Source organism: Physeter macrocephalus, chromosome 7 (assembly GCF_002837175.3).
Source record: "Physeter macrocephalus isolate SW-GA chromosome 7, ASM283717v5, whole genome shotgun sequence".
Taxonomy (NCBI): Eukaryota; Metazoa; Chordata; class Mammalia; order Artiodactyla; family Physeteridae; genus Physeter; species Physeter macrocephalus.
The window spans coordinates 51,036,050-51,048,869 of NC_041220.1; the positions used below are offsets into that span (position 1 = coordinate 51,036,050).

Consider the following 12,820-nt stretch of genomic DNA (forward strand, 5'->3'; position numbering starts at 1 on the left):
CAAGTGTAGGACAGAATGACTATCTTTAAGGAAACTGTGCCTCTAAGATGTATTAACTCAAATGGTTTTAACATTTTAGGGGTCATAGACACCATTTGAAAATTTGGTAAAAGAGGTGCTCTCCTTGGAAATAAATGCACAACTTACGTATTAATAACTAACACTTACGGGCTGCTTTGTATGTGCCAGGCACTGTCTTAAGCATTTTACATGAATCCAGTGATCTAATACTCTGTGGCAACTCAGGAGATAGGTACTAATGTCACGTCCCTGATACAGATAGGGAAACCGAGGTACAGAATGGCCAAGTAATTTGCCCCAAGTCCCCACACTAGTAGGTGCTGGAGATGGTGCTCACACCCAGGCAGTCTGTCTGTAGAGCCTGTGCTTTTCACACGGACCCCTGGAGTCCATTCATGAATGTCACAGACTCTGTGTTAAAAATCTGGGCACTGAATGGCTGGAAGCAACACCTGCTTTCAGAGATGCAAGTGAGGGAGAGCACGTACGCTGCCTTTTGACACGTAGTTCGAATCATGCATGATGTCTCTGGCCAAGCCAAAGTCACAGATCTTCACGATTTTCCCTTGTGCCAGGAGGACGTTGCGAGCGGCCAGGTCCCGGTGGACACACTGCGCAGGAAGGGAAGAAATGACGGGGAATGTCAATCCACCTGCGCTAGACAGCATCACCCCTGCAAGACTGGCCACTTCATGGGGGCGCTTGGAGCTGCCTGGCACACAGCCTCAGGAAGGCTGTCCTGGCATAAAGAGCTCCCCTCTCTCAGGCTCTCATCCCAGTCCCTCCCAAAAGGGACAAAGCTCTGGAGAAAAGTAGACACCTGATCCTGTTGGATGCCCCGCTCTGCTTTGGGGCTGAGGAAGAGAGAAGCAGCCATTGCTACAGCCTTCTCCATGATCTCCCTTCCATGCTCACCTTGCTCAGATCTGTGGCCTGGGTCTAAAGAAGTCTCTGTCCCCTGAACACACTTACATTTTTTGAAGCCAAAAACTCCATTCCTCGGGCAACTTGATAGGTAAAGCTCAACAAATCCAACAAAGTAAGGCCTTCTGAGTTATCATCCGAAAGGAGGTTTTTGACTTCTGAGTCTGCAGGAAAGGAATTAAGTGTGTGGGTGCTGGCGGACAGCATGAAACATCACCCACCCTGATACTCCCGAAGGGCGGGCCACTCGTCAGACCGCGGAGGCTTGTCCAAAGAACACACTTAAGATCATTTTGTTATAGTTTCTAAACCTCACAGGTGGATGTGTAAAATATGCAAAAGTGCTCTCTTTAAAAAGAAATACATCTGTAGAAACATATACCTGGTTTAAATATATATATATATATGTATGTATATATGATTCCATAAGGACAGTATCATGCGTTCTCACACATATTTTGTTGTTTGCCTCCCAAATTTCTTTTTTCAATCTTAGTTAGCAAATCACCTCAGCCACTTTAAACACACACACACACACACACACACACACACACACAAATCTTCCGTGAGGAATGTACATGAGGGCTCTTTGAAAAAGCAGCTTCTAGGAATTGCTTTTTTTTTTTTTTGCTTTTTAAAGCCACCTTCATAGTACTTGGCTTACTTTGTGAATAAAATTAGCCACCAGTCCAACTAGAGGTAGCGATCTTCAAGGTCTGTGCCAAAGACTTTGCACGTAGTTCCCTTTCTTTGTAACTTGTCCACTTTCCCCAGTTGGTCCCCTCTGGAAGGGTCCCAGGGTTTTCGAGGAAGGAGGCAATCTAGGCCAGCAGTTCTCAGCACTTTTTGAAAAAGTTCAGGCATGTGAAGAGTAGCTGCAGCCCTTCACATCTTTCCAGCCAGAAAGCAATGGTCTGCCTGCCAACTGGGCCTGGGCTGAGCATGAATCAGGTTCCCCTGACATCTAGAGCCACGTCCAGCCTGGGAAGCAACGTAAACTATTTTTAACAATACAGGAGGGGAGAGGAAGGACTGGTTCCGACAAGTCTCATTGGCTAATCTTTTAAAAGGACTTGGAAGTTTACCCAGTTGGCAATGAGATGTGAATGGACCTTGGAGCTGCAGGAGTGGAAAATATTATTCTGTACTGCGCTTTGCAAAACAAGCACATTCTTTTTTTAATGACTGTACCTTTCACTTAAGAACCCTGAAAGCATCCAGAGTACATTAATGATTTTCAAAACAATTTCCATGACAGCTCAACACTTTTTTGCAGGGACCAACGGGAGGTCTCAGACCCAATAATACAAGATTATGGAACAAGGCATCGTCAGATCTATCTAGCAGCCTCCTCCCCACTCCAAGCCTGTGACGAGAGTAGAAGCCTGGAAGGACCACCCCCCAGCAGATGTGGGGTGGTCCATCTGCTATGGGCATCAGCTAGGCTCCCCGGAGTTTACAAATCAATTCAACCCTGCCACATGCTCATCTGCTTTGAAAACAAACGGATCTTCCTTCAAACAACATTCAGTAGAAACACCCAACACCCTTGTCAGAAAATATAACCTCAAATTGTCCACTTTCTAGTTTCTATCACAAACTGGATATTAGCAAAGCTAAAAACAAGGGCTATTGAACTCACAGATATTAGAGATTTATATAATTAAATTAAAAAAAATAATATTAGGAACCAATATAAGATTGCCAGCTTTTAAATTTTCCAAGTAAGGGTACTGAGAAAAAACATCAACTACCACCATACTTTCATTTAAAGAAGAAGAAAAAAAAAAAAGTCACGTTAACACCAAAAAATGAATACCATTATGTCAGAATAAACAATTCTTTAAAATGACTACATTTTTTACATGTTTTAATTTAATTTTATTTTTTTTGCAGTATGCGGGCCTCTCACTGCTGTGGCCTCTCCCGTTGCGGAGCACAGGCTCCGGACGCGCAGGCCCAGCGGCCATGGCCCACAGGCCCAGCCGCTCCGCGGCACGTGGGATCCTCCCGGACCGGGGCACGAACCCGTGTCCCCTGCATCGGCAGGCGGACTCTCAACCACTGCGCCAGCAGGGAAGCCCTAAAATGACTACATTTTAAAATGTACATTACAGGGATATAATGTACAACATGATCAATATAATTAACACTGCTGTATATTATAGATGAAAGTTAAGAGAGTAAATACTAAGAATTCTCATCACAAAGAAAACAATTTTTTTCTTTTTCTTTTATTTTGCATCTGTGTGAGATAATGGATGTTCACTAAACTTATTGTGGTAATCGTTTCATGATGTTTGTAAGTCAAATCATTATGCTGTGCAACTTAAACTTACACAGTCCTGTATATCAATTGTATCTCAATAAAACTGGACAAAAAGATAAAATTAAACTAAATTAATAAAATGAAATAATTACATTTAAAGTTTGAAAAATTTATTACATTAGGTCTATCTTTATTCTTTTTCTTTTTTCAATTCACAGGCCACAGACCTTCAAAAAGCATGTCACAGACTCAGTTGTGCAGATCTGCAGTTAGGAACCACGTGGCCTGGCGGTCCTTCTTACCAGGCCTGCTCACCATCTTCTGAGTATTTTAGGTATCATATTAAACCACTGGAAGATCACAACAGCCAAAGCACGAGCAAAGACACCTTTACCTAACATGGATTTCTTCTTATATGAGGCTGGGCGATCATACAGCGCTCTCTGGATGTCTGAGTACTTAGAAACCTCTTTCCTTTCCAGCATGGGGACATACTGTGTAGTGTCAGCTTGCTTCATGTCCATGTAGTCACCGTTGTTTTCAAAAGATAAAATAACGTAACTGTAAAAACAGAAAAAGAAACCTTAACCGGGGTGTCCTCTGGAGTGATCGTCCGACATTCAGTAGATGACAACTAGGTGCCCACCACGTGCAAGGCAGTGGTGGGCATGGGGGCGGCCCAGGGAACAAAAGCACAGCCACCCATACCCTTCACGAGGGTGGTCTAGTCGGGGAGATGAGCATCAGTCGATGATCACACAAACACATGGACCATCTCAACTCAGCTGTGTCTGTCTTTATTCTGTTTTTCAGTTCACGGGTCACAAACCTGCACCACGTGACCAAGTGGCTTGGGCAGACAAATCCTGCTACTCCATAAATTTAGCACCAGTTTGGTGTCCATTGAGTAAATTAATATGAAGTGAACTCACGTCCTTTCTGATCTTACAGAACTTCGTGTCTACAGGGATCTTTTTAGCCACTTTAGACTTCTACAGTGGGGATCGTCACTTCATTGGCTTGACTAATAGGCAGAGGTTCAGCAAGGACCAGTATCTCAAACTTAGAAATCCTCAGAGAGTTTCTCACAAGATATGAGTACTGGGGCATCCCTGGCCAGAGATGCGTTTAGAGGTCTTAAGTAGAACACACATAAACAGCAAACTGGTTCCCAGAACTATTCCAACTCTCACTCTCATTCAAACCTATCAGCAAACCTATCCCCAACATGATATCCTGGTTCAAAACACCTGCAGACATCAGGTATCTCTCAGCACCATGTTACAGGATGATGGAGCAGGGTAGTTGACTCTAAGTCTTGCTACCTCCTGGCACTGAATCTGCAGACACGGCCTCTATCAGGACATGGGTTCTCTCCACTGGTGAAGCTCATAAGACAACGATTCGCAACAGCGTCTCTCTTTGCACCTACCTTCGTGTGCTTTCGTCAGCAGGGTTCAATCCAAAAATGTCCAGCTCTTTCTTTGGCTTCTCTGGGTGGCGGCTCAAGAAGCTGTCCCTATTCTTATGCAAGTAGTTGACCAAATCCCCATAGAAGCAGTACTCAGTGATGATGTAAATGGGGCCTGTGGCGTCCAAACCCAGTTGGAGAGGAGCATGAAAATGAAGAACAGAAGAGCCAGGAATTACTGTGTCTACACTGGTAAGAGATGCTGCTCAAGAACAGTGAGCTTCCCTCAATAGAATCCAGTCAACAACTCCATTCAAGGGACTTATATTTGCTGGCATGTTTGGGAATTAAAGAGCCTAGACGGTCTTCACAACCATAGTGTTCTATGAAAATCCTCACTCTCTGGTGAGCAAGCCTACCTGACTTGGTGCAGGCTCCCAGCAAGTTCACAATGTTTAAATGCGGCCCCAGGTGGGTCATTATCTTCAGTTCAGACATGAGAGCTTGTTTTTCACTGGATCTGGCTGTGGCTATTGAAGAAATACATCACGTTATCGGTTCAACTAAACTATTTACTACCCAGAAAAAGCCAAAAACATGGCTAATCCTACGACTGGACATCGTTTTATTTAACAACAGTCTAAAAGAGAAACAGTGACTCAGTCTAGATGCTAATAACTAGTCCCTAGTCTTCAGGGTAAAAAGAAGCCACTAAAAATAACTCTTGATTTTCCAACATATCGGCAACAAGAACAATCTAAATAAACCTAACTGACAAAAGAGTCTAAATACGCATAAAACCTAGAGTCAAAAGAACCAAGATCTAGTCCTAAATTTGGCATTTACTGGCTGTGTGATTTTGAGCAATTTACTTAATATCTCCGTGTTCAAAAAAATCCCCAGAAAGGGGCACTTACGTTTCAGCATCTTCACTGCTACTTTCATGACAGGTTGGGACCGACTTAATCCATAGGCAGTTCCTTCAACCACTTTCCCAAATGCACCAGAGCCCAGGATACGACCTGTGGGCAACCAGCACCATCAACACATGCAGAATCAGGCATCTCATCAGCTTCGTTTATCGCGGCCAGCGCTCATGAGCACACAGCTGGGTGGTGTTTCTCCCATATGGAGGAAGGATAATGATTCCTCCAAGTCATCATGTCAAAACCAGAACTGAGCCCACAGGGAAGGAAATTAGTATAACTGCTTTTGTCAAATAACATTTGCAAAGGAAAGGAAAACACAGGCGGGAAGAAGGCGGGTATAGCCCTCCCTGGTGTGAGCACTCTGTCTACCAGCTGGAGAACCGGGCCAAATCGTGGGCTCTGTGGCACTTGCTTTCTGTGGCTCTGGCCCAAACCTCCTGGTTCTCTACCCTTCTGTTTTCCGCACACAAACACGGGCATCTTTTGCATCAACAAGCCTTTATCCACTGGAAATACTTCAGTATTCAAGACATCACGGATTCTAAGCAGTGATGAAGACAGCTTCGGGCTGGCTCCCTTGCTGCCTGTTTCTTAGGAAGACTAGGAAGAGCAAAGGCTAAACATGCCCTAGGAGCACAACACTTTGCCACACGCTGGGAGATACAAAATGAAATGGAAGCTCTGGTCCCCACTCTTAAAAGAGCTCACAGTCTAAAACAGATGTTTCTGCCAAGCCAGGGAAAGACTCGGCTCATAAAAGGGCACTAACATCCAACACTGCCTGTGACTGCATGTCTGCATGGCTGGAAACTGTTGCTGGAAAGGTACTGCTTCCCTAGCAACTTGACAGTACACAGAAGCAGAGAGACACAGGAATGCCTCTTGGTACGTTAGGGATGTTGCCCTTTTTCTCCATATTTTATTACTTTTTAACTTCCCTAAGCTCCTCATCCCTTTTGGTAAAACAAGGGAGAAAATATAATAAAGAAAGCTTAGTTCCCAGGTATAGGTATGTGAATAGGGTGTCTTGTTTGATTTCAGTTTAAGTAACTCTCTAAGAAGACCTAACTTGGCTGTATTTTGGAATGAGACAAGTGGATAATTTTAAAATGCCTTTGGCATCCTCTGAAGTACATACTGTTAGAAGAGTCATGAGGACACAACCTCTGGCTCTAACTTTCATTTGTCTTTGTCCTGTTTTCATTCATTCAGAATGTGATTTTAAAAAAACAAAAAAAAATCCCTTGGACTAAAGCTTCATGTTCTTGGTCTCAGCCCAAGATTGAAATATTTGAAAAGTTTGTGATAAGCTGGCTTGATGATTTTTTCATGTTTGTTTTAAAAGGAACCTATATTTTTATATTCTATATTTTAAAGAAGTATCTAATAATCCTCAGAATGTACTGAGTCAAAATATATTTTCCGACTGTCCTCATTCATTTCTCATCTGTTCCTTTTTAGTTGTAGAAATTCGTCTCATTTTCAATTGGTGTCATTTCCAAAGCAAAGCCACTTTAATGGGTATCTTTGGCAGGCCTCCTCATATTCTCTTCTCCCTTTGTAAAATTTTCTTTAACTGTAATTTGCTAGGGAAGGAGGTTAAAAAAAATCATTGCTGTGATTCAATTAACTCATTTTCAAGAGAGAAAAATATTTCTGAAAGCCAATTTCTAATGCTTAGCTTTTACTAAGCACAAGCTCAGATCCTTTATTCCTCCACAGGCCTGTAAAGAGTAAAGCTGCGTACAAATCAAACGGAGTCTTGGGAGATCACCCCAGTAGGAGCTTACCAAGCACTAGTCCATCTCTTGGAAACTCCCATCTCGAGTCATAAGGCAGTTGCATCGGGTCCACATAAATATATTCATGTCCATCGGGGCTGATTGATTCAATGACCCTCCAGCGAATCTCATACCTTGGTTTCTATAAATGACCAGGACAGGTAACTGGTGAATTACCAACGTCCGAAAGTACCAAAGCTTAACCACAGCAGCAAAATGACTGGACACAGTAGGATTCAATAACATTCACTCATCATGTTGTTACTGAGCTCCTTCTTTGTGCCAAGCCCTGAGCTAGGTTGCTCTTCTTCTTGTTCTTATTGGTTTCAAGTATTTTTAGTTCTTTAAAAAAATATATCTACCTGTTTCCAAATGACAACCAGGACAATGAGTGAGATGATCACAATCACCAACAACACCAGGACTGCGGCCGCCACCGTGAGTTCAGAACGCAGAGCTAGAGGACGAGAGAGAGAGAGAGAGAGAGGGGGGCACGGTGGAGAATTTGCACAAACACGCGGGAGGGCAGGAAGGCAGGGTGGCTGTTTCTGGGCCAGAAATCTTTCACTACTGGTGGAGAAGCATAAGAGCTGCCGGGCTTATTTGGGGGATGGGCAAGACCATCTCTCAGTTATCTACATGTATGAAACTACTCCAGCTCTTCCCTTAGAAGGGAAAGGGACAAAATTCAGTTGGGAACAAAATACTTTCCCCAAAGGTCCTCCAACATTAACCTTCTGGACAAAATATGAATTGGAATATAAATATTAATAAGTGAGATTGACAGCTACCATTAGTAGCATAAGTTTAGAACATAAGTTCAGAAAATCAAGTTCAGTTATTATGAAAGGTTGCAGTTTACTTATATTGCTTTTGGCTTCATTGTTTTTTTTTGTTTTTTTTTTTTTTAAAGAATTCAACCTGTCTCAACTGTTATGAAGAGCAACAAGGCGGAAGATCCTTATTCCCCATCCTCCATCCCCACACGCTCAGACCAAAGAGACTGGGTAGCTATACGGTTAGACAAGCAAAATGCTGAGGGGGCCTCTGCACAATGCGGTTTGGGATTTGAATCTGAAAGAAAGGGCTCCCACAGAGATGCCCAGAGAAGGCCCGTTAAGAGCATCCGGAGCTGAATTTCCACCGAGGGACCTTCATTCCTACAGGACCCCATCTGGGATTCAAAGTTCCGCTTGAGAGAGGAAGGGCTCGGCTGCTGACTTTGCGTCGTCCTGACCCACGAGCTACTCACTGGGAGCCACCAACTTCAGCTCTCGGCTCTCCACCCCGAGGAGATTCTTAGCCAGGCATCGTACTGCAATGGTCTCCTCCACTTTGGCGAATGTCACTTGGCCCTCCACCATGCTCCTGTCTCGGGGGTGGACCTCCGTGATGATGTTTGAGACATTGCTGGCCAAAATCGTCCATGAAGTTTCGTTATTACATCTGGAGACGGAGAAAAAGGGTATAGGTATAGAGCCAATTACTCATGGGGGTGGGTGGAGCAGTGAGAATCATCTAAGACGGCAAGCAGCCGCCCTGACTTTGTCTGCATTTGGGGGGTTACAGGTCGATTTTCTTATTTTATGTGCAGATTAACATTCAACACCTTGTTCTCCAAGAGAGAATAAGCTACATGTGGGTATTTAAAAGTTAACTGGTTACGAAGACGAGGCAGAGATAAACAAGTTCAATCCAATAGAACTACCCATCCCAAGCCTTGAACCCATGAGCAACCTGGACTTCAAGAATGTTTAACTATCCCAACGTCCCACCCCTCCGAAAAGGCCTGCTGCCCCCCCTTCTCTCCACCCACACTGCGAGGACCCCCTCAGGTATCACTAGGGTTAGACCTCGATTCCAGCTCCAGTCTGGATCCAAGTCTGCTGCCTTGTGGCCTGCGGGGGGCGCAGGTCTAGGAGTCTCTGTCTCCAGGAGAAGCAATGAGGCTTCTGAGCACAGCAGTCACTACAGGTGGGAGTGCAAATGTGCTGCTCACGTGCCCGCCGGAGAAGGGTGAGGGATGGGGGCTGAAGGAGGCACAGGTACCTTAATTCCCACCACAGAGCAGGTAGTGAGAAGTCACCTGGGCAGTACCTTCATTTATTTTCACATGCCAGTCTAGCCACCAAATAACATTCACCACAGATGAAATGTGAGGTGAAACTGTGGGCCAGGGTAGTAAAAATCCTCTTACAGCAGTTCTTTAGATTCATGCTCTTTTCAGATTAGAGACCCTTTGAGAATCTGCTGAAAGCTGTCGACCTTCTTACAGCTACTCAAGAACACAGAAGGGCACCTGCTTGCACACACACACGAGGTCCATGTTCGGAACCCCATCTTGTAGTTTATGAGACTTAGGCCAAATGAGAATCACAAACGCAAAAAAAAGGGCCAGCAAAAGAAGTAAAATGCACTTGAGGTCCTTTGTCCCAAGGAAGAAACATTCTGACCACAAATGGAAAAGGAATGTGTGATTTCCATACTTCTTAATATCCTTGCAAATCATCCACTCAATATCAGGAAGAGGGGTTCCTTCAGCTGTGCATCTCACTGTCTGGCCCCCATTAGAGCCATGGTGGTCGTCGACCAAGTCCAGAATGGATGACGGAACTGCAAGAGGTGAAAAGAAATCAGAATTGAACGGTTCGTGTCCCAGAACTTCTGGGAATTACGAAGTGGAATTCCACGAGTTCAGAACTTGTCCGCGTGACATTCAAACATACAAATCAAGCAGCCACTGAGTCATGTGCACAGTAACACTCCAGTTTGGACAGACCCACTTGGGTAAGAGCATGGTCACATTTTCAGTGATTTGGCGTTTGTGCCCTGTGGTGTTTTAAATACGCAGTGAAGAAAGCAAAAAGCCCCTGTGGTTATTTGGCTTGAAAGGCAAGAAGGCTCTTAAAATTATATTATAGCTTGGGAATCATCTAATGGATTCATCTAAATGGTATAATCTAAAGCAGCATTTACCAAAGTGCATCTATGGGATATTATTAGGTTTTCAAGATTTTTTTTTAAACCTGGGATCAAATAATTTAGAAATATGCTGATACCTGTATCATAGATTGACTGTGAGGGTCAAATGAGCCCACCTAAGACAGTATGTGGCCCAAGGTAGGTGAGTAGGTTCTGAACCAGAATGTAAAGACTTGGGCACTCCTTTCTGGGAAGGGCCACCGCACGAGGTCTACAAGGAAAGCAAAGCAAAAAGGCCAAACACTCTGGAACAATCTAAGGTCATCCAGACCAAAAAGCATCATGTCACTCTTCCCAGACCACATTGAGAAGCGGATGGTAAGGAAGCTAGTGGAGCCTAGGAATTCCCAAAGTATTCCAGACTAGCCTGGAACCTCCCAGAATTATGTGGATTTATAAGTCCAACAAAGCTATCCCTGATATGTGACATCTACAGTCCCTGCTTCTCCCCTAAAAGGGCTGCTTTTCCCTCCACGACCTGGGGGAAAAGTGCCAGGCTCTCCTCGGGAGACTCTCAGTCACGCATCCACTGAGCTGGCATTATCTTTATACGGCCCCTACATACCTTGAGTTAAGAGTTCAAAAGTATAGCTCTTCACATCGTCTTCATTTTGAACTACAATAGTATAATGGCCGCTGTCTTCTTCCTTAGCTCGGATCAGCTTTAATTTGCTTCGATACCTTAAAAGAAAAGGACTTTGTTTCAGCAAGTTGTAGTCAAATAAATTCCAATCATTAAGTAATAACCATATTCAGTTCGAATTTTGTTTTTTGTAGAAAAGTAAAAACACCTTTTTTTCTTGTCCATATTATCGCTTTTCTGGGATTTTTGATACACTTTCTACGCAATGAAGGTCTGAGTCATAGACACTTAATTCTTTAACATAAGACGGGACAACCTGAGATGAGCAACGGCTTATGTGGCTACAAGAGCAGTCAGCTCTGCTAAGGCCAGACTTCTAAATGGGAATAAACCCACCAACTTTCCCTTTTTATTTTTAACCCTTGATTTTTATCTTCTTAAAAAACACTTGCTTCCCCTAAATATTCATCATTTGAGTGATTAGCCAAACAATGGAACATCCTTGGAAGAAAGAATGAGGACACTGTCTCTGTAGAGATACGAAGAGGTCACTAGGGTATAAAATTCCTGCTTGCTTGTATTTGCTTTAAGAAACTCTGGAAGGTTTCATAAGAACCTAACAAAACTAACAAAAGTATTCCCCTGGGGGTGGAGAGGAGGGGGTACCAAGGAACACGAGGACAGGAGTGGAATAAGGTTTCTTACAATGCACTGTCTTTAGGCTTGAATGATGTTAAAGCACAGGATTCATCTTAAAAAATAAATAGAGAAACATAGTCCTTCATACTTCATTAATGGGAAGTTTCTCCAAAAGGTTTCTTACACGTATAATAAATGACATTTGGCCATGAGTGTGTGTGTGTTCATGTGTGCGTGTGTGCATCTATAAAGTAATGGCCCATTTGACTGTCATTAACAAAACAGCACAGTGTGATAGGCTTCCCTGGTGGTGCAATGGTTAAGAATCTGCCTGCCAAGGCAGGGGACGTGGGTTCGAGCCCTGGTCCGGGAAGATCCCACATGCCACAGAGCAACTAAGCCTGTGCTCCACAACTACTGAGCCTGCACTCTAGAGCCCACGAGCCACAACTACTGAGTCCTCGCGCCTAGAGCCCATGCTCCGCAACGAAGAGTAGCCCCCACTCGCCGCAACTAGAGAAAGCCCGTGCACAGCAACAAAGGTCCAACACAGCCAAAAATAAAAATAAATAAATAAACAAATTTATAATTAAAAAAAAAAAGTACAGTGTGGAACTGTGAGTGAAAGGAAGGTGGAGTGAGAGGGAGAGCACTGGTCATGAAGGGAGGAGACCTGGGGCATGATTGAACCTCTCCGTGCCTCAGGTTCCTTATGTGTAGCATTGGAAAGCTGTATGCAAGTGTCATTTTGAGAATTAATTACATGAAATAATCTATAGGAAAGCATTTCAGAGGCTCCAAAATACCCTGCTAATGTAGAGTCTTCTGGCCCAAGACGCCAGGTGCTGGGACCTGTGACAAGAGCATGCTGGGCTGGCTTTCCCTCTGCCACACCACACTGGACACACTCTGGAATGGACTTCCTTAGAGTCCCCTTAGCACCCCTGGCTGCCAATGACCAGAAAGTCTTTTGTCATTCATTTTCTGCACTTGTTCAGCCAAGGAAGCTGGTGGATCCACTAGTTTTTTTAAAAATTTTATTTATTTATTTTTGGCTGCGTTGGGTCTTCGTTGCTACACGCGGGCTTTCTCTAGTTGCGGCGAGCGGGGGCTACTCTTCGTTGCGGTACGCAGGCTTCTCATTGTGGTGGCTTCTCTTGTTGCGGAGCACGGGCTCTAGGCACACGGGTTCAGCAGTTGTGGCTTGCAGGCTCTAGAGCGCAGGCTCAGTAGTTGTTGCGCACGGGCTTAGTTGCTCCGCAGCATGTGGGATATTCCCGG

General features: G+C 44.1%; 1 protein-coding gene across 4 annotated transcripts in view; it reads right to left on the reverse strand.

The window, feature by feature from the left end:
- Positions 1-12,820, reverse strand: part of PDGFRA (platelet derived growth factor receptor alpha) — a 46,200-nt gene that overhangs the window by 12,962 nt on the left and 20,418 nt on the right. For all 4 annotated transcript variants that reach the window (XM_007111244.2, XM_007111246.4, XM_024131938.3 and 1 more), the window contains exons 8-18: positions 10,883-10,998; positions 9,822-9,948; positions 8,588-8,781; positions 7,698-7,792; positions 7,345-7,477; positions 5,543-5,647; positions 5,045-5,155; positions 4,647-4,800; positions 3,609-3,775; positions 994-1,109; positions 510-632 (exon numbers count right to left, since the gene is read on the reverse strand). In XM_007111244.2, coding sequence (XP_007111306.1) covers positions 510-632; positions 994-1,109; positions 3,609-3,775; positions 4,647-4,800; positions 5,045-5,155; positions 5,543-5,647; positions 7,345-7,477; positions 7,698-7,792; positions 8,588-8,781; positions 9,822-9,948; positions 10,883-10,998 — 1,441 coding nt within the window. The remainder of the gene's footprint in view (positions 1-509; positions 633-993; positions 1,110-3,608; positions 3,776-4,646; positions 4,801-5,044; positions 5,156-5,542; positions 5,648-7,344; positions 7,478-7,697; positions 7,793-8,587; positions 8,782-9,821; positions 9,949-10,882; positions 10,999-12,820) is intronic.